Here is a 25,626-nt window from a genome sequence, read left to right as displayed (position 1 = left end):
GGCAAAGCAATAAACAAAATAATGTTTCAGAGCAGCGAACATACAAATAGTACACCTCACACTGTAGCAGAAGTAACTGAATACATCTGTTGGTACGCATTCTTCTCAATAAATGGTCATGGAACATCATAAAACTTCTGATGGATGAAGCAGAGCTTTTTCTTTAACAGCTCAAAATACTTAGGAACTGCTAAGTGAGTAGTACGCGCTACCAGGAGATGGCAAGAGGCCTCAATGTGAGGCACGATCCTCCACACACAGAACCATCTGCAGAACCGGCGTGGTTGCTGGATGGCCACCTGCTGGCATCAGCCTCCTGATGGAGCCTGCTTGTGCTGGCTGCCACCGGCGGCTCCCACCACCCACAGCTCAGCCCAAATCTGGTCCAGCTTTGTCTTTAGCTCTGTACAAATGGAATGAATGCAGCTGTTTCATTCCCTGAAGATCACTAACTCAGCTGAGACTGTCTTGCAGAGACCAGCATGTCTTTTAATGCATCTGTGACACTCAAGTGAGTGGAAAGCAAATTCAGCTCTTAATAAACCTCAAATACAGCATATACAGAATTGTAGCAACCAAGTGAAATAAGGTCCATGAAAAGCAAACGTTGACTGCTTCTGGTTTGCAAACTGTACAGCTGTAAGATATTATTAAGTTGAGAATTTGCAAGGAGATGGCTTGCAGGAAGTAACTGCTGTCTAACAGAAAACTTAAAAAGAGTATTTGCTTTGGACGCAATTGCAACCAATATACAAGTCATCCTCTATTTCCTTCAGGTTGTTAGAAGACAAAACACGTTCTGACTGCCACCCACTACTACTAGTAGTACTAGAGTACTAGTTCATGGTTTGGAACGGTCTAAACTGTGCTACTCGCACTGTAATTCAAAAGCATACGACTACCAGCATATGCTATTCAATACCTCTTTTTGACAATTTCTCAGTTAACCTTTGAAGAGCTCTAAGCATTTCAGTACCTCTCTTGTTATGTCATTACCTGTATCAGCGATCTGGCATCATCCACTCTGTCTTCACTGACATATTGAAGGAAAAGATCTGTGACAGGTCTGTAAATTCCAAACTGACTGGCCAGTCGTTCTGCCATCACGCCAACTGCAAAATGATGGGTACATATGGAAAATCTTTACAAAAGTGGCTTTTCAATCAAACTTCACTGGCATGATTTATGCTGACTGAGCAGGTTTTACATGTAATAGCTCTTTCATAACACCTCTGTCTCGTCAGAATATTTAAATATCATTGCAATTAACTTACATTTTTCCAAAGCTGGTTCTAATCCTTCCTCAGACACCTTTCTTAACAAATAGGAAATATTTCTGACAGCTTGATCAGGATTCTGTGCACCAGAGATAAGCAGAGGCTCAAGGTATTCCATGGCAGCATCAAGGTCATTGCTAGGAAAAGAGATTGAACTGGCTTGGTTTCCGAAATCAAGATTTCTAAACCTAAAGAAGCAATTATATTAAAGTTTTTGTTTTCTACATTAAAGTTGTATTTCCCAGGAATGGTTGAGTACCTATGACTTAATTCAGACATTGTCAAAGTGAAAGCATTTATGACTGAATAAATTAACCAATAGGTAAAATTTTTTCATGATCTTTGACCTGTACAAACCCCAAGTAATTTTGACATTTTTTCCCTCATTAAGAAAGAAGAGTTCAGCTAGCTGCTTTAGGAAAATGTGTTCTGCAAATCTTGAAGGCAAAATCAAAACATTAACGGAAGGTATCTGAATAATTAATGCATGCAATTCAAGTATTTTTTTTAATCCTATTCAATTAATTATTTACCTAATTTTTCCCATGCCTGCCTTTTTGGATGCAAAAGACAATACTAAATGTCATTTGGTCAGTACCTCTGTCTAAATGCTTTTAATCTTATGGCCTAAGTATAGTAAATGCTAACAAAATAAGGCAGGAAGTATTCACCAAAGTGTAAACTCTACTGCTAGCATTCTAAAAAGTTCAAGTGACAACATCTCTTATCAGTCCACTCTAAAAACTAATTTAATTGAAAAAGAAATCGAAGCGCTATGAATGCTTTTAGGTGAAGTGAAAAATGCTTTCAAAACTGTATCAGAAACATGAATCTACCAATAAATGAAAAGGTATTAAAAATATCTGTAAGAATCTGTTTTTCATAGTTGTCAAGGCACAGTTGCAACATACTTAGGACTATACAAGGTGGATATTACTTATGCTGCTGCTGAGTCTTTTCCTACATCCAAGCTAGTTTCCATATAGGAAAAGAAAAGTTGATGCTGCTTGAATAACCTGTGCCTGCACACAGCAATTTATCGATTTATTTATTCCTGTCACCAATCTACATCTTAAGAACACAGCATGACTTTGCAACACTTATGACATGGAAATATAGGAAAATATGCAGCTTATGAGACAAATCCTGAAATATCTCTCCTATTTGGGGTGTTTAATTTAGGCAAAAGTCAATGCACTAGAACTGCAGGCCAAGGACCACTCAGGATCAGTCCTTTATAGACAGATTGCTTTTCAGTGAAAAATACAGTGAGCTCACTACTGGAACTGGCCTGCATGGCCCTGCTTCAATTCAAGTCCTCTTGCTGTTCCAAACACTTCAGTCACTATTCTCTCTGGTCTGGCATACCTGAGGTGATCAGGTATCTGTTATGTACTACACAGTTCTACAACTTTCCTGCCATCTTAGATACAGAAGCTCCACCTCATGAAACTGGTTTGAAACAAAACAACAGAATACGTAGGATACCTGAAGACTGGCTGCTGCAAAGCATATTTGATAAGTTTATACTATGCCCCTTCTCCCACACGTGCTTCCCCTATACAGTTTTATACAAAGGATAAACTAGCACAGTGCCAATGTATCAACTAAACCAAAAATGCTAGGCAGAATGTGATACTGAATTAAACAGCTGAATCAAAGGATGCTCAAAGTTTGGGGATAATTGTCATGATTGAAACGGTGGCCTAAATCAGCATAGCAGCCATTTTTTTATAATTCTGACAAAAATATGTAAAACCACTCCACAGATATATGTCTGACTTTCACATTTTGAGGGTAAACACGACAATATTTTGTCATTTCAACTACTGGAACAGGTAGCAGATTTTTGCTTCCAAACAAATATTACACGCATAATCTAAGTTCCAAGTTTTTTACATTTAGATTACTGAAGTAATTCAAATTTACATTCAGATTTCATAGGGCTTTTGATCTAACACCAAAGAGAACACTTTACATGAGGTGTCATATGTTAGAACGAAGGTATCAAAGCTAAATTAGACCACCAGAGAAGACCTTTTCCTCTTCCAAATGCTTCATAGCTATCCTTGTATTTCATTTAATGATTTTCAACCGCAAGTGTGTTTGGGAAACAATACCAGAACAGAACTGCACAGCACACTGCTCAACTTGACCAGAATTTTAACATCTAGGACACTGTAAGAATAGAAACAGAATGAAATGGAAAATGCAGGTGATTTCCCACCACTCTGCATAAAACAATTACATATAATAGTCCCAAAAATACTTACTTTTTAGTATAAGCCAATGCAATAGCATTAGCAATTAGTGAGGGAGATATACCAATTGATGTCCTGACGTCTTCCAGCATGTTTTTAAGTGCTTGTAGTTTCTTTAGATCTCCTTTTTCTGCCAGAGTGTGAATGAGCGCAGTAACTGCTTGTCTAGTAGGCAACAAGCCACTGTCAAGCATTCCTTTTAAAACAGACATGGCATCTAATGATGGTAAAGAAATAAGGGAAAAAAATCAGATTTTAGTTCAGAAGGCAACTATGCTGCTGGTATCATTAATCCTACCCTTTTAAAAACATCTGCGGAAAAAAATTCTCTTGCTGAACTTAAGTCCCAAAATTGCCATAGTGAATTATAACTGGAATGTACACACACACACAAATAAAAATTTTCAATAGTAATTCAGATTAAAAGGCTTTAATATTTGCTCAATAAAAAGTATTAAGATACTTTCAACATTTAATTAATTTATTTTAGTATCCAGCTCAATGAAAGCAGCTGTGTCATAAATGTTCTTATGACCTTAAAGTCATGACCTTCTCAGCTTGTTTTTTATCCAAACTATAATCAATTTGTGTTACTCAAAATCAAAAATGTTGCATACTTAAGAACAAATATAGTTTAAAAGTGTAATTTATGATTGAAATGACTAAAGTCTAGTATTCAGATTTGTCTTTTCAAGGGTGCACCAAAGCCTTGTTTACCAACATTTAATTCTTAAATAAAAGTATGGGACACAAGTCTCCATACGAAAAGAAAAATAAACTCAAAACTGGACAGTTACCTCAAGAACTCCTAAAATTATAGCAATTACCTATGTTAAAAACACACAAAATCAATCTCTTGCCTGTCTGCCAGAAATTCCCCAAACCCACAGCAGATGCAGTCACCTTCATTTCTCTAACCAGAATTCTTGTCAATTTACATTATACATGAGCAAACACACACAGAAAGACATGCCCCTCTGGTAAAAATCTCTTACTCTTTCCCAGCACAGGCAGGATAAATCACAGATAATAATTATAATACCAAAGGATAACACTTCTAACATAATATACACCCACTTGAACTCCACAGCATTAACATTCCAATTCAATATGCAGGTACTGCAGAAACCAAATATTACCTTTTACAAGAGAGGAAGAAAAAACATCCTGCATGCCTAACCTTCCTTCACAGTAAATTTTCTTTCTGCACATCGCCCTCCTTCCTTCTGCCCCCCCTGCCCCTTCATTTTAGGGGAAAAAAAAGAGCAATACACCAGCAGCAAGATTTCCAAAATTTATAAGCAAACTTAAAACACATTCCAAGTTCAAATTCTCTCCTGGCTGTAAGCGTGGACCTCCCTTTTGCATGGACCATGATCAGCCTTCTCAAGAACAAGGACAGAGAAAGATTTGAAAGTTGCATGCGTGCAGCACTACTACAAGAAATTATGTACGAGTAGCACACTAGATAATTCTGCTAGTATCTTTTTTTTCCTATGTAAAAACACTCATTACTATAATCTGAATTTATAATTTAATCCCTTGAGTTTTCAGTACTTAAAAGCAGGTAACTATGTGCTTGTGAAAACTGACCATTTATCTTTTAATAGGCTATTCTATAAACTCTGCAAATTCCATACTGTGAAACTCAAGTTCTGACTCAGAGTAAACCTGGGTTTTACCAAGTTCTTGCTAGAAGATACTACAGCTCTTACAAGTATACTTGGGAACCTCCACAAAAACTTTCAGTGACACCCCATTACACAGCAAAGACTGATGGTGAACTATACGAGGAAGTGATAAAACAAGCAAGTTTTACATAAGTAAAAGCCATCACAGGATGTAGGTCTAATGGAGCTCACCCCCAAAAAGACTACAAAAAGACTGTGAGCAAAAATTTTGGGGAAATCTATAAGCCTCAGAAAATGGCCAGTATGGTTGAAATATTCAGTAGCTTGCATTTTCAAGGCTTCACTTACAAAAACAGAAGCAGTATCTTTCAAATTAAAATAGAAACAAGGATCAAGTCTGACTATACATTTAAATTACCAAAGTAAAGCTTGTACAATGCGCAAAATAAAGGAAAACCTAATTTTGCAAACCAATGTAATTCCACAGACTTCTTGAGAAACTTTGTATTGTGCAAAAAGAAACATTTTTGAAGTATAGCAAGGGAGAGGGCTGGCACGGCAGAGAATTTAGTACGCTAGCCAAAAATAAATATTGTAGTTAGTGCAAGAGACTGGCAGAATACAGAAACATCAGTGATGTTTTGAAAGGAAGACTTTTAGTGTGTAATATTTAGGAAGAACTGGTAAAACTTTGTGGCACACCGATCAAGAAAAAGCAGAAAATTTATTAGAATAAAATCAGACAGGAATGTCAGGTGAAGGACTTCAAAGCTGCAAAAACTTAAGACTTCCCAAGAGCAAGAGAAGCAATTGCATTCATCACAAATACTTCACTCGATGACACCTGGCAATGATGTCAGACTGGAGACTGACCAAGAAAGGAATTTGAAAGAAGACAAGTTTATCAGCTGCAGGAAAGAGTACAAGTGAGAAGATGCTTCTGAATGCTCACCTTAGAGTATTTTAATGTAGCTGATGTTATATGGGTATGAGCTACTGCAGCTATGCATAACAGAACAAAACAAAACTAACTGATGGCAGAATCAAAAATGAATGGCATGAAAGTGAAAACCCCATACAGTGCAATACATTTTCTTCATATGCAGCTGCTTTAACACCTAACGGTACTGATGCAAATACGTATCAACACTGTACTTACACTTGTACAAGGATAAAAAGACACAGCACTGCATGTAAAACTATGTGCTTGCAGAGTTTTCCACTCTCACAAGAGTTCTACGGAACAACTAAGTAAAATATAACGCTGTGGACCTGAACTCTAGGCTGCAAAACAACTAATGCTGAGAACTAAAATAACACAAACTTTATCCACCATCTTGTTGGGTACCCTTACATACTCTTCACCCACCATTTTCTTTTCTATCAACATTGTTCCATTAAAAAGAAAACCAAACTGAATATTTTGTTACTGTTGGTATTGAGAACTATTAAAAAGTATTTGATTAAGTTTTTAAATCAATATTATAATCATTTAGTGCACAATCATGCACATTTAACAGCCAATTTAACTCATCTGGTACCTCACACGACCAACACAATATGCAAGAAACAACTGCTGGGAATTGTTTCAGATGCTCTAAAGTATGTTAATTTCCAAAGCAAAATGACTTGTGCTGTGAATTTTAACGCACTTGAAAGCCTGTACTTTCTCTGGTTCTGGAGCACAAATTTTGCATGTCTGAAGAGCTGTGATTCATCTTAAGAAAACCCATCTTGTGTTAAATGGAATGGAAACTGGACTAAGTGGTCAAATGACAAGTACATTCATATTCAAGCTGTATTATAAATGCATGTACAGTAATTTACGTCTCTCAGCTACCACAAAAGGCTCTTGATAAGCAGGTAATTTGCTAAATGGACTCCTTTATCCAAGTATTCGAAGGGCGTTACAAGAAAAATCTGCAGAGGCATTAATGTGACGTAAAGGTCAAGCATTGTGACATACCTTTCAAATAATCCCGCCTAACTTGCGATATGATGAGGAGGCTGCTGGCAGCACTGTTCAGTGTGAAGCCCTTGATGTGGGTCTCAGCACTAAAAGAAGCAGACATTTAGAAAGGAATTACTGACATGCTTCTGATACGATAATAAATGGTTGAGCACCAAGGTGAAATTATAAAAACTACTGTTCGTATGTTAAAAATATTGCTGCAAAATATCGACCTGGAGACAGCTTTTGTGTTATCCTGTCAATGGTTATAGAAGGATAATTTTTTTTTGCATTCTGACAGATGACAAAGTTGGAAGTGAGCAACAAAAGAAACAAAGTACAAGATTTTTTTTAAACAATCGGTTCAGATTCTTGAATGCTGACATATTAGATGACTAAAATAACTGCATGCCCTGCATTGTTCTGTTGTATCCTAAGCTGGATACTTTTTCTTCTTTTTTCAATAGTCACCATAATTATTAAATGTAAAACTATTCTTTCAGCAATAAAAATGAAACATTTATTTTCAGCACTGTATATTTTAAACATAAACTAAAGCATATTATGAACTAACACCATATCATTTGGTTGATTAATTTTCAAATTTCTGTCATCTAGATGTATACAGGTTTTAAAGTGAACATACTACATTCGCTGCCTTAGCCACATTAGAATTGTATTTCGCTTATCAATTCTTTATCTCCTGTAGCATAAAACTTCACATATCTATGGCAAAGAGAATCTTTAATAACACTACTAAAGCTTTTCTAATACTCTGGAAATTAGTCAAGAGACACTAAACAGAAATCGCATTGATCTTACACTACAAAATGTTCCCGTTCCTAAATGACATATAGCCACATTTTTAATATATAAGCATAACTTTACAAATGTTCATTTCTAGATTACAAAATCTCCACATAGAAAAGGGGGGCATTGCCATTTACCATATCAGCAATCAAGATAAACCTCACTGATCATCTTGTGGCAAACAACTGAGCAGCCTACCTACTTGAACTTAGAGGCTGAGCGGATTGGGAGGTAAGCAGGGTCATTGCTAAATTATTCTCCTCAATCCCAAGAAAATCCTTCACATCGCACACAATATGACTATCCTCTCAGTCACTTTCAGCCTCCCAGGCTCACAAATGCAGTCACTGGACTCGGGATTTTCTTACTCTCCCAACCAATCCTCTTAATCCCTGCCTAAGCACCCACTGCTCAGTTCTGTCTTCCCCCCCCCCCCTTTGTCCCATCTGTCAAAGCCCTTAAGTCAACAATTCATGCATGAGACCGTAAATTACATATAACAAAGGATTTACTTTCTCCAATCTTCCAATCTTTAGTGTGATTAAATAGATGTTAGCTACTATTACAGAACTAATCCATCATTCCAATACTCCTAAATTTCTATTTAAAACTTCTTGGACTAAATGCAGGAAATATTCCTTAAAACAGGCTAGAATGCCAAAGCAACTAGACTCAGGCTGACCAGCAGATCAGTAACCTGGGTTGTTTGTGCTTTTTTGGTGGTGGGCTTTTTTTTTTTTTCCAAATGCAGAGCAGAAGTGCAATTTCCTTCTACCACATCACTTTCTCATGGACGTTTCTCAGTTCTGATAACAGGAGGGAAGTTTTAAAAACATCTGACCTTTTCAAATAAAAAAATGACTTATTTTGTTGCCTATGCTAATACTCCTACTAAGGCTTTCTATATATTATTTAAATTTCAAATTTGGCTTCAAGCAGAGTAAAAAGATAAAGATGTTAGCTTATATAAATTAAGGTAGCTTTCCTGTATTTTATGAAAATACTAGGAGTTGCAAAAGTTTCAGGCCACTGCACACATCTAGGCTTTGTAGGAGTAATCTCTTTGTAATGCAAGGTCAGAAAAATTGTCAAAGCATGCAGAAATGTGTGCGAAACACACAGCTTCACTATTCCTCAACCATGTGTACACACACAATCACTTCAGTGAATAATTTAAAACTTGCAGACTTTTGAAAATGCTTAATGTAATCATGATTTTGTTACTAGAAAAAAGATACACATATGAACACTATGAACACTGCCAATATAAAGCATTTTCTGTCCTGATGCAACAGTGAGCTATTACAGACTTCTTAAAATACCATTATTTGGCATTTCTATGCTACAAGATTTAGTATGAGAATTCTGAAAAGCACAGAGGTTATTATGATGGTTGGCTTTGACCAGTGACCAAGAACAGAACCTCTTATTAAACCTATTTTCTTTTTTGACTAACTATCTCAAGGTTCAGAGGTTTAGTCCCTTAAAACACATCTCCAGCTCTTTCAGTCTTTAAAATTTTTTGTTCATTTTTTTCCTCCCGCAGTTTGGATTTGTATACTAAAACATTTATCTAAAGTGGGAATTCCCTATCATTGTAACACTAGGAATAAGCCACTATCTTCTTTCTGCTCTTCCAATCTGCAAGTTACTGCTGATAGCATGCAATACTTTGTGCATCTTCCTTACGAGTGTGTTTGAGCTGCAGAGCAGAGAAGCAGTCAATGCATGTACAAATCTTCAGTAGAAAGTTTCAAACTTCTTCCCTGAAGAATCTTTCAACACATCAATATTTTCTGCGAATGTTTAACAAACTACCTAAATTTTATCAACATTCTTTGTACTTCCAAAACATGTCCTTTCCATCTTCTATTTATCAATTGCTTCCAATTCAGGAAGCTTAATTTCATAAACTGTTTTAGTTTTTCCTTGATATAAGCCATATATCCATCAAGCCCAAACATTCCTTATCATAAAGCCCAGTTACTGAGACCTATGTGAAAAAACAGTATTTGTTCTTCTGAATGCAGAACTCAAATACTCTTTCAAAGACATTTCTTCAATCTAAACACTTTTAAAGAAAATATGAAAATAATAAACATCATCTTACACTATACTGTTCCCAGACATCAAAAACTAAGTTGACTCTAAAAATTATTAGACTTTTATAGTGCCCCATGCATCTTTTAAGTTACTCACACGCACTTTCAAATTCACTGTATTCAGTCAGAGAACACATTTGATGACAACCACTATTCTTGTTTTAGCTGAAGAAAGACTTAATATTACTTCAACTGAAATTTTTGTTCTTCTTAACTCTTCGTTCATGAGTAGTAATACTTTTATTTTGAAGCCTATAATTTCACCAGAAAACACATTAGAGGCAATAATTCAAGCAAGCGGTGTACCACACAACTTATGGTTATTTTGATTCTGGTGATTCTAATAATGCATGACAGCAGGCTGGATTTATTTCAGAAGTGTAAGAGTTGGATCTGAGGTTTATGGTCATCTCCTAGCCACTGGCATCACAGTCAAATGTACCATTTTGCATTTGGCATGCAGCCAGCTGCCAGGGAGCGTGGGCAGGGTAGGACAGCAGAAGGGATGGGCAGTGAGGGGAAGGCTCACGGGCAGTTAAGTAAGAGAATCTTGTCTGTTTGGATGCTGCTCTAAAGAGGAAAAGGCAGACTGCCAGAAGGGCAGACTTTCAGTTCTGATGCCAAGTACATTTATTGATACTGTTAGTTGAAATGAGTTATTAGCAATACGTACTGTCATTCCAGTACCTTTTTAATATACGGCATACCACTCTATGAACACTGGTGCATTTCCTACCATAACCCCTAATTACCAGTCATGACATGTTTTCTCCCATAAGGACTTACCTGACAATGATCCAGAAATCATTTAAAAACCATCCCCACTAAAATATTAAAATCCCCCAAACACAGAAAAGCCTTACATGTGTTTCACTTCAATGGCTTCTTCAGGACAATTCTGTGTTAACAACGCTTTTATAAGGATGTCATAAGAATGATAATGAAACTCATTCTTCCCTTGCATTTTCAGGAAAACATTGTAGGCCTCTAAAAAAGAAAAAAAAGCCAAAATGAAACACCATATTGCAATGATGTTGATGATAGAAAGAAGTCACCTATTCATTCAAAAGATCTGTCTTAAATCTATTTTATCCTCTGCTTACATCTTTGAGCCCAAAGCTGTCGGTCACAGCTTCTTCAAAACTGCTTGTATACAACAATCAACTGACACATATCTCCACAGAACAAAAAGTTTGCTACTGCTGTTTTTCCTATATGTGGCTGTTGCTTGAATACCAGCACAGCTGGTTAGAAGGGGAAGACTCAGGATTTTTAAAGTAACGCCTAATGCTGGGGTATATGGTTACAATGTCTGGTACGCGATCACAACAGCATTAACAGATAATATAGGAGGTGATTCCAATATGGGGAGATCAAATTATTTGGCTACGACAAGATTTACACAAAACATACAATTTACAAATATACAGATATTTAACAAGTAAACTACGCAGCATTTGTTTGACTGATTAACAGTTTTATTTCATGCATTCACAATAACTGTCAGTGTATGAAAAGATGTTACCAAAAAGGGGAAAAAAATGATAAGCACACTTTTCAGTCATTTATTTTTTTGAAACAAGATTATGCAGCTATAAACATGCAGCTAAAACTGCTATCTAGGCTGCAACATAGGCTAGAAAGCTGTGTTAAGAACCATAAATTATCTTTTACATCTAAACTGTGATTGCATGTTTCATTTAATGAAACTCGAAAAATAATCCCTTTCCTAATTCAAATCATAGCCACAATAACCTTTAAAACTTTTCAGAAATACGTGGGCCATCACTACAAATTTCACAGCTAAGCATTTAAGTTTTTTCTTAAGCGTTTAAGTTTTTTTCTTCTATTTTGAAAGCAAAGATGAAGACAACTTGTTTGATTCTTACTGTCACAAGGAGCATCACACTAATAGCATTTACTACAGTGTGCTGCAGAATTTTAAGCTGGCATTCCCCAAACCAAAAACTGTTGATGTGCTTTTTGGTTTGAATCAAACTCCTTCAACCAAAGAGTATACATAACAACCTCCTCAAATGCAGGCACAGAACTAACTGCATAAAATTTATTATTTACAACACACAAACTCTTACGCTGAGTTAATAATTAGAATTAACATTGCCACCCATAATCTACTTTCGATGCTTGGAGCGGCATTAAATATATATATGAACAGGGATAAAGGATAAGAGTATCACAGTAGAAATTAAATCCACTTTCATGTATGTTAGTTTCATGTATATGAGAGAGATGAAGAGAGAATATGACTGATGTCTGATATTACAGTAGTGATTGCATTGTTAACCAAAAGACCAATAAAACAACAACAGGATGACACAGGAAAGGTCTTGAAATCCTCCACATTTACTTATAGGTCTGAGGTTAAAGCTTGGCCTGTTGCAATGTGCTGAACTCTCTGGCCGGCTCAGATGTTGAACACCAGCATTCATAAGAGTGTTCACACTTAAATTCAGTGAGAAAGACCTTTTTTCTTCCACTTTTCTGAAATTTGACCAGTAGACTAGCAATCTTATTCAACAATAACAAAAAAATCCTTTCACTAGTATAATCTATTACAAGTGTAATTAATTAATTAACAAAAATGTAGCTGACTGGTGATTGGTTTGTGTTTTCTGCTCATGAAAGCCTGTTTCAATTCTGTTTTTTAAAGCAAAAAACTCCTTATGTTTGGAGACTCCTACAAAAGCTCTGCAGTCTTCAGATTGAACTAGAACTTCATCCGGTGTTTGAATATTTTTTTTTCCATCGGCTGGGTACAGAAATGGACCTTGCCACCAGTGGACATGATGTCAGGAATATGTCACCATCGATTATGACAGTCCATAAAATAAGATCTATTTCTAGAAGGAAATATATTTAAATCTTTTTTGCAATGACTAGTTCAATGAACTAAAAATCTTTGCATCAGTTTTGTTTCCCTGTTCTAGGATGTTTTGTTGTGTATGTCAGTCCCCACCTCGGAATGATTATCCTATTCAGATAATTTTCTTAACTTTATTTTGTATCAGTGCAAGTAGCATGTTTGAAGTATACCTAAATGAGTATCGAATTGAGACATATGCCTGATCAGGTATTATCAGCTTATTACTTCTTCAGATGGCATCTAAAATTACTAAAATATATTAGCATTCAGAAAAGAACGCTCTTGGTTTCAAAATCGTACTGTGTTATACTAGCTATTTCAAGTAGAAAGATTTGTTAGAAAAGTGACAACTTGCCAAGAAAGTCTCAGTTCTCAAGACAGTCAAATTTGTTTCAGCAATTGCAACTGTTTGGGATATGTGTAACATGATCCCCTAGAGTCAAGTTCTCACACTGAGGAATCAAGATAAAAATGAAAATATGACTTGCATAAATCAAGCACTTCAGAGAATAGATTTTCTAAACACCTCCATGTCAGAGTTGATAAGTTCATGAAATTAGTTACATAACTAGATTAAGTTAATCTTTTTCCTATCGAAAAGCTGCTGTTGATAAAAAGTTATTTCTGCCCTATTACATTCACATCAAAATTACATTACATATACACATAAAAGTGACAAAGTAGTTTTTATAGTTTTTTTAAGACAGAGAACTGTTTCCCAACATTTGTCTTTTTTCCCCTTAATTCCCAGTACCTCTAGACCACCTCCTCTCAAATACTGCACCTTTAAATAATAGAATATGCAGGAATATTTTACTGATAAATTCAGTATCAAATGTCATCATAGACTATTAGCAGTTACATTTTATATTTTTGTTTTAAACCAGTCTTCCTGCAAGGTCCAAGGCATATTTAGTTTCCTCCTGCTCTCCACTTGATGAGTTACGGTATCAAAGGCACAGGACACTTGTCTAGGAATAATGTCATACAATGCATTCCGTTAATTTTGCCTGGTTTTCAGTGAAAAATATTTCTGTGTTTTCACATTTTTATAGAATCATACAATCATTTAGGTTGGAGGAGACCTTCAAGATCATGGAGTCCAACCATCAACCTAACACTGTCAATTCCACCACTAAACCATGTCCCTAAGCTCCGCATCTAATATGTCTTTTAAATACCTCCAGGGATGGTGCCCCAACCACTTCCCTGGGCAGCCTGTTCCAATGCTTCATAACCCTTACAGTGAAGAAATTTTTCCTAATATCCAGTCTAAACCTCCCCTGACACAGCTTGAGGCCATCTCCCCTTGTCCTATTGCCTGTTACTTGGGAGAAGAGACTGACACCCACCTCACTACAACCTCCTCTCAGGTAGTTGTGGAGAGCGATAAGGTCCTCCCTCAGCCTCCTCTTCTCCAGACTGAACAGCCCCAGCTCCCTCAGCCACTCCTCATAACACTTGTGTTCTGGCCCCTTCACCAGCCTCATTGCCCTTCTCTGGACACGCTCCAGCACCTCAATGTCCTTCTTGTAGTGAGGGAGGGGCCCAAAACTGAACACAGTACTGCAGGTGCGGCCTTACCAGTGCCGAGTACAGGGGCACGATCACCTCCTTGCTCCTGCTGGCCACGCTATTCCTGATACAAGCCAGGACACCATTGGCCTCCTTGGCCACCTGGGCACACTGCTGGCTCATGTTCAGCCAGCTGTCAACCAACACCCCAAGATCTTTTTCCATCAGGCAGCTTTCCAGCCACTTCTCCCCAAGCCTGTAGCATTGCACGGGGTTGTTGTGACCTAAGTGCAGGACTCTGCACTTGGCCTTCTTGAACCTCATACAACTGACCCTGGCCCATTGACCCAGCCTGCCCAGATCCCTCTGCAGAGCCTTCCTACCCTCAAGCAGATCGACACTCCCGCCCAATTTGGTGTCATCTGCAAACTTACTGAGGGTGCTCTCAATTCCCTCGTCCAGATCATTGATAAAGATGTTAAACAGAACTGGCCCGAATATTGAGCCCTGGGGAAGACCATTTGTGACCAGCCGACAGCTGGATTTATCTCCATTCACCACGACGCTCTGGGCCCAGCAACTCAGCCAGTTCTTTATCCAGCAAAGTGTACACCCATCCAAACCACGAGCAGCCAGTTTCTCCAGGAGGATGCTGTGGGAAACAGTGTCAAAGGCTTTGCTGAAGTCCAGGTAGATAACATCCACAGCCTTTCCCTCATCCACTAAGCATGTCACCTTGTCATAGAAGGAGATCAGGTTAGGCAAGCAGGACCTGCCTTTTATAAACCCATGCTGACTAGCCCTGATCACCTGGTTGTCCCATATGTGCCACATGATGGCACTCAAGATGATCTGCTCCATAACCTTCCTCAGCATCTGACAGGCCTGTAGTTCCCAGGATTCTCCTTCCAGACCTTCTTGTAGATGGGCGTCACATTAGCTAACTTCCAGGCAACTTGGACCTCCCCAGTGAGCCAGAACTGCTGATAGATGATGGAAATTGGCTTGGCGAGCACATCCACCAGCTCCTTCAGTACCCTTGGGTGGATCCCATCTGGCCCCATAGACTTGTGTGTGTCTAAGTGGTGTAGCAGGTCACTGACCATTTCCCCTTGGATTTTGGGAGTTTCCTTTTGTTACCCATCCCTGTCTTCCTGCTCAGGGGGCTGGGTGTCTGGAGAACAACTTCCCTTACTGTTATAGACTGAGGCAAAGAAGGCATTAAGTACCTCAGTTTTTGCTCCATCCTTTGTCCCTAAGTTTTCCCCCTGCATCTAACAGAGGATGGAGATTCTCTTTCACCCTCCTTTTGTTGCTAATATATTTATATTTAACTTTTTTTATTGTTGTTTACAGCAGTAGCCAGGATAAGTTCTAGTTGGGCTTTTTCTCCCTGTATAACCTCACTATATCCCTCTAGTCCCCCCAAGTATCCTGCCCCTTCTTCCAAAGGACATAAACTCATTTTTTTTTCCTGAGTTCCAGCCAAAGCTCTCTGTTCAGCCACGGTGGTCTTCTTCCCTGCTGGCTCATCTTTTGGCACATGGGGACAGCCTGTTCCTGTGCCTCTAAGACTTCCTCCTTGAAAATGTCCAGCCTTCCTGGACTCCTTTGCCCTTCAGGACTGTCTCCCAACGGACTCTGTCAACCAGGCTCCCAAAAAGGCCAAAGTCTGCCCTCCGGAAGTCCAAGGTGGTGGTTCCTTACTTCCCCGAGAATTGAAAACTCTTATCATTTCGTGATTGCTGTGCCCAAGATTGCCTCCAACCATCACGTCACTGACAAGTCCTTCCCTGTTTGCAAACAACAGGTCCAGCAGGGTGCCTTCCCTAGTTGGCTCCCTCACCAGCTGGGTCAGGAATTTATCTTCCACACACTCCAGGAACCTCCTGGACTGTTTCCTATCCGCTGTATTGTATTTCCAGCAGAAATCTGCTAAGTTGAAGTCCCCCACGAGAACAAAGGCCAGCAATTGTAAGGCTTCCCCCAGCTGCTTACAGAATATTTCATCTACCTCTTCATCCCGGTTGGGTGGCCTATAACACACTCCCACCATGATATCTGCCTTGTTGGCGTTCCCCCTGATTCTTACCCATAAACACTCAACTCTATTTGTTGCCATCATCAAGCTCTAGACAATCAAAACACTTCCTAACATACAGGGCTACCCCACTGCCTCTCCTTCCTTGCCTATCCCACCTGAAGAGTCTATAGTTGCACCACTCCAGCTAGTGCAAGTCATCCCACCGTGTTTCCACGATGGCTACTGTATCAGTTTTCCTGCTGCACAATAGCTTCCAGCTCCTCCTGTTTGTTGCCCATGCTGCAGGCACTGGTGTAGATGCACTTCAGCTGGACTACCGATCTGGCCACCTGAGGGGAAAAGCCTCAATTCCTATGCGACCATTCTCGGGCACTTCCGTGGTTTCTAACACCACAATAAACCTCACACCTTTGCTGCTGCATGGCTCTCCATCCCCTACCTCTGCTGGGATGGCAGACCAAAAGAGCTCTCGAGCACACTGTCCCTCGCACACTGGTGTGCCACTCCCAGGCTTATCTCTAGCATGCCTGTTATTGACCCTTTCCCCCTTCAAATCTGGTTTAAAGCTCTTTCAATCAGCCCTGCTAACTCCTGCGCAAGGACCCTTTTCCCCCTTTGAGACAGGTGTACCCTGTCTGTTGCCAGCAGGCCTGGTGTCGTGTAAACCAATCCACTATCAAAGAACCCAAAATCCCATCAGTGACACCAGGCTCCAAGGCAGGTGTTGATCTGCTGGCTCTTCCTGTTTCTTCCCTCATCGCTTCCTGCAACTGGAGGGCTAGAGGAGAATACTACCTGTGCTCCTGATCCCTTAACCAACTGCCCTATGGCCCTCAAGTGTCTCTTGATGGCCCTCAGACTTCTATTTGCCACTTCACTGCTGAAAGAACATTTTCTTTCGATTCCCCAGATTTACCAGCAAGAAGAATTTCCTGAAAACATTAATGTCTGCCATAATACACGATTCTTAAATTCATATACATAACACGAGATTGCACTCTCTACCTACAAAATATCCAGACTCCACTTTAGACTTCTAATCAGTGCTTATGCGACTGATGAACTCCATAGGGTCATTTCTCTAACAACAGAAGTTAACTGTGTGAATGACTGACAGATCTTTCTTTTAAAAATTCAGAGCTTAAAAATCTGTGTGTCCAACCTGTAAAATACACTGATAACACTCAGAGAAAAAAAACCCTAGGTATCTGGTATTCAGAAATCTTCCTCATTCAGCAAAATTAAGTTTTTTAAACCTATTTAATTCTTTCTAATCTGCTTTCAAGTGAGAATACCTATTTACTTGTCATAGTACAGATGAAGAAAATAAGGGTTTCCAGAATATTCATATACTCCGCACCTTGACAAATGCTAGAAATGGACTGATTGCCTCCCCAGCTTCAAAAGCCCAGTAATGTTAGTCCTGACCCTGTGAACCTGCTTTGAGATGAGATGGATAGGAATGGATTTCCAAACATTTAAACACAGACTAAGCCAAAGGAACTGCACTGAAGTACACTCCTCCTTTCTGTATATAAAGGCAAAATCCCATGCATAAGTTAATTCTGTTTTCATCTGAGGCAGTGAAGTTTGCCAGAAGAGTTAATAATTTTTCATAGCAGAATTCATCTGAAGCGTTCTCTCAATAGGGCCATTTCATTTGTGGGGTGGCACCCACAGGCACAGGGGTTTGGAAACAGTTAGCCTTGAGGACATGTATTTTGACCTTTTGTTTAGAATTTGTGTATTTCTTTGGGGGAGGAACAACAGCAGGAAAAGTCTGCAAATTCTACAGAGAAACACGGACAACTTTAGTTATAAAGAAGCTAAAGACACTACACAACACACTGAATCCTTCCTTCAAACAGAAATAAATACCCTTGCAACATCAACAAATGGAAAATAGACTAACAGATAAAAGCCAGATAGGAAGAGAGCAATTATTACCTCCATAACATAGTCCCATCTCATTTAATCTCATCTAACTAATTTCTTTGCCAAATCTATAGCTTAAGTAAGGTAGCTGAGGTATACTTTGGAACCATATCTGGTCTTATTGTTGAGACTTCAACAGCAGGGGCAAATAGAAAAATCTCTGAACAACTTCTTTTAATAGGTAATTGCCTTCCCATAAAGATGTTCCAGCTATTTCACATGATATTAATCTTTCTTCTCATTACAATTCTCAGGTCTCAAACCATAAAACTCGTGACCAAACAGCTAGATTTTCTGGGAACCATAAAACCAGTATTTTTAGCATCAATCCTGTACATAAATTTCATTTCTGGTGTTTAATGGATACATTTGAAAGTCTAGAACACGATGTTAACCCAACAGTATAACTACAGACCAGCAACACTTTGGTAATTTTAAAATTGGCAATTTCACCATAGACTGGTGTCCTGGGTTTGGCCAGGACAGGGTTAATTTTCACCAGAATCCAGGAAGGGGCACAGCCGGGTGGGCTGACCCAACCCCAACCTGGCCAAACAGAGCCGGGTATTCCATACCATGTGCCGTCATGCTGGGTTCCGGGGGGGGGGGGGGGGGGGGGGGGGGGAGGCAGCCCGGCGGGAACCCTCTTGCAGCTCAGGAGGGCTCAGCGGCGGTGCGGTCCAAGAGAGCGGGTCTGTTCTGCGGGTTTGTTTTGTATTTTCTCCTTATCTGTATCGTTATTGTTCCTGTTCCCTTTGTTTGCTGTTCTGTTAAACTGCCCTTATCCCGACCCACCAGTTTCTGCCTGTTTCTTTCCATTCTCCTCCGCACCCCGGTGGGGGGAGGGGCGGCCGCGAGGCGCTTTTGTTGCCGGCGGCAGCCGAAACCAAAACATTTATTTTGGCGCCCAAGCATGGGGCGGGGATAAGGGCAGGGCTGAGCAGCGGGTGTTAAAACTGCTTTCTTAGATTTTGTTAAATTTTGTTATAGGCATTTTTCTGTGTTAGTTAAATAGTCGCCGGTAAAAATGTTGCTGACTTTGATCAGATGGCTGTGGTTTTTGAATCCTTATTTGCAGTATGTATTCAATGCCGTGCTGTTCATCATCGCTGGGAAAAAGATCGGGATGATAATTTTGCTGTACTGACGATATCGACTTATGACAACATCACTGTGCATGAAATTAGGCTTGTATTTGCATGCGGCACTGCGGTCATTTCCGTATCTCGGATCCTATGTCTTAGAATTTGTTAATAATCAAACCCAATCTGCGGGGAAAACCGGAGGGGACACCTCCCCCCACTCTTTCACCCCTCCTCTCTCCTTCAGGCCAGTCCTAACGGCTTCTGAGAATTTCGAGTACCCGTGGGATGCTCAGGCCAGCGGGTTTCTATTGTTATGCTTCCTGAATGGGTTTTGGGTCTTGTTTAGGGTTAAACAAGTCATTAAGAACATCGTGCAGAGACCTGCCCCGGGGCCAGATAGCTGTGAGTGGCTGGGTGTGTGGGACAGCATGGGCAGGTGTCTAGAGCAGTGGGCACCACCGGTGTGTTTTAAACTCACCCCTGAACAAGTACAGAATCTGGACAATCTGGTAAAATATCTGCAAAAAGTGTGCTGCCACCCTGGGGACTCCAGAGAGACACAAATCACTGCAATGTGCTGGGGTCTGGCCCACGCCTACCGAGCCCTGTTCAACCTGATTCAGTGCTCTAAAGGGGAAGGGGGGGTGAAACGAAGCGGCAGGCGCTGCGACTGGCGCTGCCCCCCCGGCCGGCCCTGCAGCCCCTCCAGCCCAGCAGGCAGTCACAGCCCCCCCGACTGGCACCACGGCTGCTGCAGCCACTGGCGTGGTCCCGGCTCCTCCGGCAGGCACGGCAGCTGCTGCAGCCCCAGCTCCAGCCACAGGCACAGTGACTGAGCCCAAAGACCAACCTGTGCCAGTAGCAGTCACCCCTGTAAAACCAAAGAAAGACGCAAAGACAGCAGATCGCTCCGGGAGGGATGACGATGAGCCAGAGTCATCGCAGAAGATAGAGACAGAGATCATCACCCGGTCCTTGTCCCTGGGAGAGCTGCGAGACATGTGGAAAGATTTCAGCCGCCACCCAGGCGAGCACATTGTCACCTGGCTGCTGCAGTGCTGGGATAACGGGGCCAGCAGCTTGGAATTAGAGGGCAAGGAAGCCAAGCAGCTGGGATCCCTGGCCAGGGATGGGGGCATTGACAAGGCCATTGGGAAGAAGGACCAAGTCCTCAGCCTCTGGAGAAGACTTCTCTCAGGGGTGAGGGAGAGGTACCCCTTCAGTGACGATTTTGTATGCTACCCTGGCAAGTGGACAAATATGGAAAGGGGTATTCAGTACCTGAGGGAATTAGCTGTGCGGGAGCTGGTTTACTATGAACCAGACAATGACCAGTTACCCACAGACCCAGATGAAGTCCAGTGCACAGCATCTATGTGGAGGAAGTTTGTGCGGAGCGCACCCTCCTCATATGCCAACGCACTGGCAGTTGTAAACTGGAAAGGTAAAGAGGCACCAACAGTGGATGAGGTGGCTGTCAGACTCCGGCAATATGAGGAAAGTCTCTTTTCCTCCCTTGTCTCAGCGGTGGAGAAACTGGCCCGGGAGGTCCGGCAGATGAAAGAGAGTAGGTCCTACTCCCCTCCTATAAGGGCCAGTGTCTCAGCTATTAGGGGCAAGCGTTTCTCTGCTCAGGAGAGGGAATACAGAGGCTATACACCCCGGGGCACCCTGTGGTTCTACCTGCGTGACCACGGAGAGGACATGAGGAAGTGGGATGGAAAACCCACCTCAACCCTAGAGGCACGAGTGCATAGGTTGCGAGGTAAAACAATCACAAAAGGGGATTCTGTTAGGAAAAGTGCCGCTCCAGTTTCCAGCAGCCAGCTCTCCAGACCAGGTAGACAGTTTGATCTTGATTCCGATCCTCTGGAAGGGACCTCCAAGTCATTCTTACAGCAGGTCAGCAGCAAATTCTCTGACGAGGATTAGAGGGGCCCTGCCTCCAGCCAGGTGGAGGAAAGGGACAACCGTGTCTATTGGACGGTGTGGATTCGGTGGCCTGGCACGTCAGATCCACAAGAGTATAAAGCTCTAGTGGACACTGGTGCACAGTGTACTTTAATTCCATCAGATTTCAAAGAGTCCGAGTCCATTTGCATTTCTGGAGTGACAGGGGGGTCCCAAGAGCTGAGTCTACTGGAGGCTGAAGTGAGCCTCACTGGGCAGGAGTGGCAGAAGCACCCCACTGTAACTGGCCCCGAGGCTCCATGCATCCTTGGCATAGACTATCTTAGGAGAGGGTATTTCAAGGACCCAAAGGGGTATCGGTGGGCTTTTGGCATAGCTGCTGTGGAGACGGAAGAAATTAAACAGCTGTCCATTTTGCCTGGTCTCTCGGAGGATCCTTCCGTTGTGGGGTTGCTGAGGGTGGAAGAACAACAGGTGCCAATTGCGACCACAACGGTACACCGGCGACAGTATCGTACCAACCAAGACTCCCTTCTCCCCATTCATCAGCTGATCCGCCAGCTGGAGAGTCAAGGAGTGATCAGCAAAACTCGCTCACCCTTTAATAGTCCCATATGGCCAGTAAGAAAATCTACTGGAGAGTGGAGACTGACAATAGACTACCGTGGCCTGAATGAAGTCACACCACCGCTGAGTGCTGCCATGCCAGACATGTTAGAACTTCAATACCAGCTGGAGTCAAAGGCAGCCAAGTGGTACGCTACAATTGACATCGCTAATGCATTCTTCTCCATCCCTTTGGCAGCAGAGTGCAGGCCACAGTTTGCTTTCACCTGGAGGGGCATCCAGTACACCTGGAATCGACTGCCCCAGGGGTGGAAACACAGTCCCACCATTTGCCATGGACTAATCCAGACTGCACTGGAAAAGGGTGAAGCTCCAGAACATCTGCAGTACATCGACGACATCATTGTATGGGGCAACACAGCGGAGGAGGTTTTTGAGAAAGGGCAGAAAATAGTTCAGATCCTTCTGAAAGCCGGTTTCGCCATTAAGCGAAGTAAAGTCAAGGGACCTGCGCAAGAGATCCAGTTTTTGGGAATAAAATGGCAGGATGGGCGCCGTCAAATCCCAATGGATGTCATCAACAAAATAGCAGCTATGTCTCCACCAACCAGCAAAAAGGAAGCACAGGCCTTCCTGGGTGTTGTGGGTTTTTGGAGGATGCACATCCCAAATTACAGCCAGATTGTAAGTCCTCTGTACCACGTGACCCGGAAGAAGAATGATTTTGAATGGGGCCCTGAGCAACGACAGGCATTTGAACAGATTAAACGGGAGATAGTTCATGCCGTAGACCTTGGTCCAGTCCGGTCAGGGCAAGATGTTAAAAACGTGCTCTACACCGCAGCCGGGGAGAATGGCCCAACCTGGAGTCTCTGGCAGAAAGCACCAGGGGAGACTCGAGGTCGACCCCTGGGGTTCTGGAGCCGGGGATACAAAGGATCCGAGGCCCACTATACTCCCACTGAGAAAAAGAGATTCTGGCAGCATATGAAGGCGTTCGAGCTGCTTCAGAAGTGGTGGGCACTGAAGCACAGCTCCTCCTAGCACCACGATTGCCGGTCCTGGGCTGGATGTTCAAAGAGAGGGTCCCCTCTACGCATCATGCCACCGATGCTACGTGGAGTAAGTGGGTCGCGCTGATCACCCAGCGCACCCGAATGGGAAACCCCAGTTGCCCAGGAATTCTGGAGGTCATCATGGACTGGCCAGAAGGCAAAGATTTTGGAGCATCGCCAGAGGAGGAGGTGACACGTGCTGAAGAGGCCCCACTGTATAACCAGCTGCCAGAAGATAAGAAACAGTATCCCCTGTTCATGGATGGGTCCTGTCGCATTGTGGGGAAGCAGCGGAGGTGGAAGGCTGCTGTATGGAGCCCTACACGACAAGTCGTGGAAACTGCCGAGGGAGAAGGTGAGTCCAGCCAGTTTGCAGAGGTGAAAGCCATCCAGCTGGCTTTAGACATTGCCAGTCGAGAGAAGTGGCCAGTGCTCTATCTTTACACCGACTCTTGGATGGTGGCCAATGCCTTGTGGGGGTGGCTGCAACAATGGAAGAAGAACAACCGGCAGCGCAGAGGCAAACCTACTGGGCTGCCCCATTGTGGCAAGATATTGCTGCCCGTCTGGAGCAGTTGGCTGTAAAAGTCCGTCACGTGGACGCCCACGTCCCTAAGAGTTGGGCCACTGAGGAACATCAAAACAACCACCAGGTAGATCAGGCTGCTAAGATTGAAGTGGCTCAGGTGGATCTGGACTGGCAACATAAGGGTGAACTCTTTATAGCTCGGTGGGCCCATGACACCTCAGGCCACCAAGGAAGAGACGCGACATACAGATGGGCTCGTGACTGAGGGGTGGACTTGACCATGGACACCATCGCACAGGTTATCCATGAATGAGAGACATGCGCTGCAATCAAGCAAGTCAAGCGGGTAAAGCCTCAGTGGTATGGAGCACGATGGCTAAAATATAAATATGGGGAGGCTTGGCAGACTGACTACATCACACTGCCACAAACCCGCCAAGGCAAGTGCTATGTGCTCACAATGGTGGAGGCCACCACCGGATGGCTGGAAACCTACCCTGTGCCCCATGCCACCGCCCGGAATACCATCCTGGGCCTTGAAAAACAAGTCCTGTGGCGACATGGCACCCCCGAAAGAATTGAGTCAGACAACGGGACTCATTTTCGTAACAGCCTCATAGACACCTGGACCAAAGAACATGGTATCGAGTGGGTGTATCACATCCCCTAGCATGCACCAGCCTCTGGAAAGATCGAGCGGTACAATGGGCTGCTAAAAACCACTTTGAGGGCAATGGGGGGTGGGACTTTCAAAAATTGGGATACCCATTTAGCAAAGGCCACCTGGTTGGTTAACACCAGAGGGTCCACCAACCGGGCTGGTCCTGCCCAGTCAAAACCTCAGCGCCCAGTAGAAGGGGATAAAGTCCCTGTAGTGCACATGCGGAACACGTTAGGGAAGACGGTTTGGGTCAGTCCTGCCTCGGGCAAAGGCAAGCCCGTCCGCGGGACTGCTTTTGCTCAAGGACCTGGGTGTACCTGGTGGGTAATGCGGAAGGATGGGGAAGTCCGATGTGTAACCTCATGGGGATTTGATTTTGGGGTAAAATAGTCCATAAATAAATAAATTGTATAAAGTTAATTGTTAAATAACCCTGTCATTGTCTGTTATCACTGTTATAATTGTTATATGTTATACCAGTAGTAGCATAGTACGAATCGTCCAGATTAAAGAAGGATGGACTTTTTTGATGGACACTAGCAGAGCACAGCGATGATGGAACTGGACCTGGTTTATCAACAACTGGCACCCAGCAACTTCATCGAGATCGACGTCTCCAACCTGCAGACTGTGGGCACGGGCCGCACCAGATATGTCAGCCGTGAGCTCCGGATGCAGCAAGTGACCGCCAATCACCACAAGTCACCTCTCCTGCCACGGAAGACCATTATGACAGATGGAGCCCGAAGCCATGGATTAAATGAACTCAACGGACACTTTAGAGTGATGATCCATAGACTAAGGGAATGATATCTGGAGACAGGAGAAGTGGTGGTGATCAACTGGACAATGGGGGACCTCAGCATGACGTAGATGGTATGGAATAAGGGGTGGATAATGTCCTGGGTTTGGCCAGGACAGGGTTAATTTTCACCAGAATCCAGGAAGGGGCACAGCTGGGTGGGCTGGCCCAACCCCAACCTGGCCAAACAGAGCCGGGTATTCCGTACCATGTGCCGTCATGCTGGGTTCCGGTGGGGGGGGACGGCGCGGCAGGAACTCTCTTGCAGCTCGGGAGGGCTCAGTGGCGGTGCGGTCCGAGAGAGCGGGTCCGTTCTGCGGGTTTGTTTTGTATTTTCTCCTTATCTGTATCGTTGTTGTTGCTGTTTCCCTTTGCTTGCTGTTCTGTTAAACTGCCCTTATCCCGACCCACCAGTTTCTGCCTGTTTCTTTCCATTCTCCTCCGCACCCCGGCAGGGGGAGGGACGGCCGCGTGGCACTTTTGTTGCCGGCTGCAGCCGAAACCAAAACAACTGGCTTTCAAACATGAGTTTAAAAGTCAGCGTTTCCAATTACATTTTTAATATTTTAGCATATCCATCTCACATCAGTTTCTGAAGCAGTATAT

The 25,626-nt window shown here is 42.4% G+C and overlaps 1 protein-coding gene across 1 annotated transcript in view; it reads right to left on the bottom strand.

Annotated features, from left to right (window-relative positions):
* The window catches only part of LRPPRC (leucine rich pentatricopeptide repeat containing), a 101,690-nt gene that overhangs the window by 9,189 nt on the left and 66,875 nt on the right, over positions 1–25,626 (bottom strand). The window contains exons 30-34 of the mRNA XM_075412879.1: positions 10,896–11,019; positions 7,136–7,224; positions 3,551–3,755; positions 1,275–1,414; positions 997–1,112 (exon numbers count right to left, since the gene is read on the bottom strand). Coding sequence (XP_075268994.1) covers positions 997–1,112; positions 1,275–1,414; positions 3,551–3,755; positions 7,136–7,224; positions 10,896–11,019 — 674 coding nt within the window. The remainder of the gene's footprint in view (positions 1–996; positions 1,113–1,274; positions 1,415–3,550; positions 3,756–7,135; positions 7,225–10,895; positions 11,020–25,626) is intronic.

The sequence above is a fragment of the Opisthocomus hoazin genome, chromosome 2 (genome assembly GCF_030867145.1).
Source record: "Opisthocomus hoazin isolate bOpiHoa1 chromosome 2, bOpiHoa1.hap1, whole genome shotgun sequence".
NCBI lineage: Eukaryota > Metazoa > Chordata > Aves > Opisthocomiformes > Opisthocomidae > Opisthocomus > Opisthocomus hoazin.
This window is presented reverse-complemented; position numbering and strand designations above follow the sequence as displayed.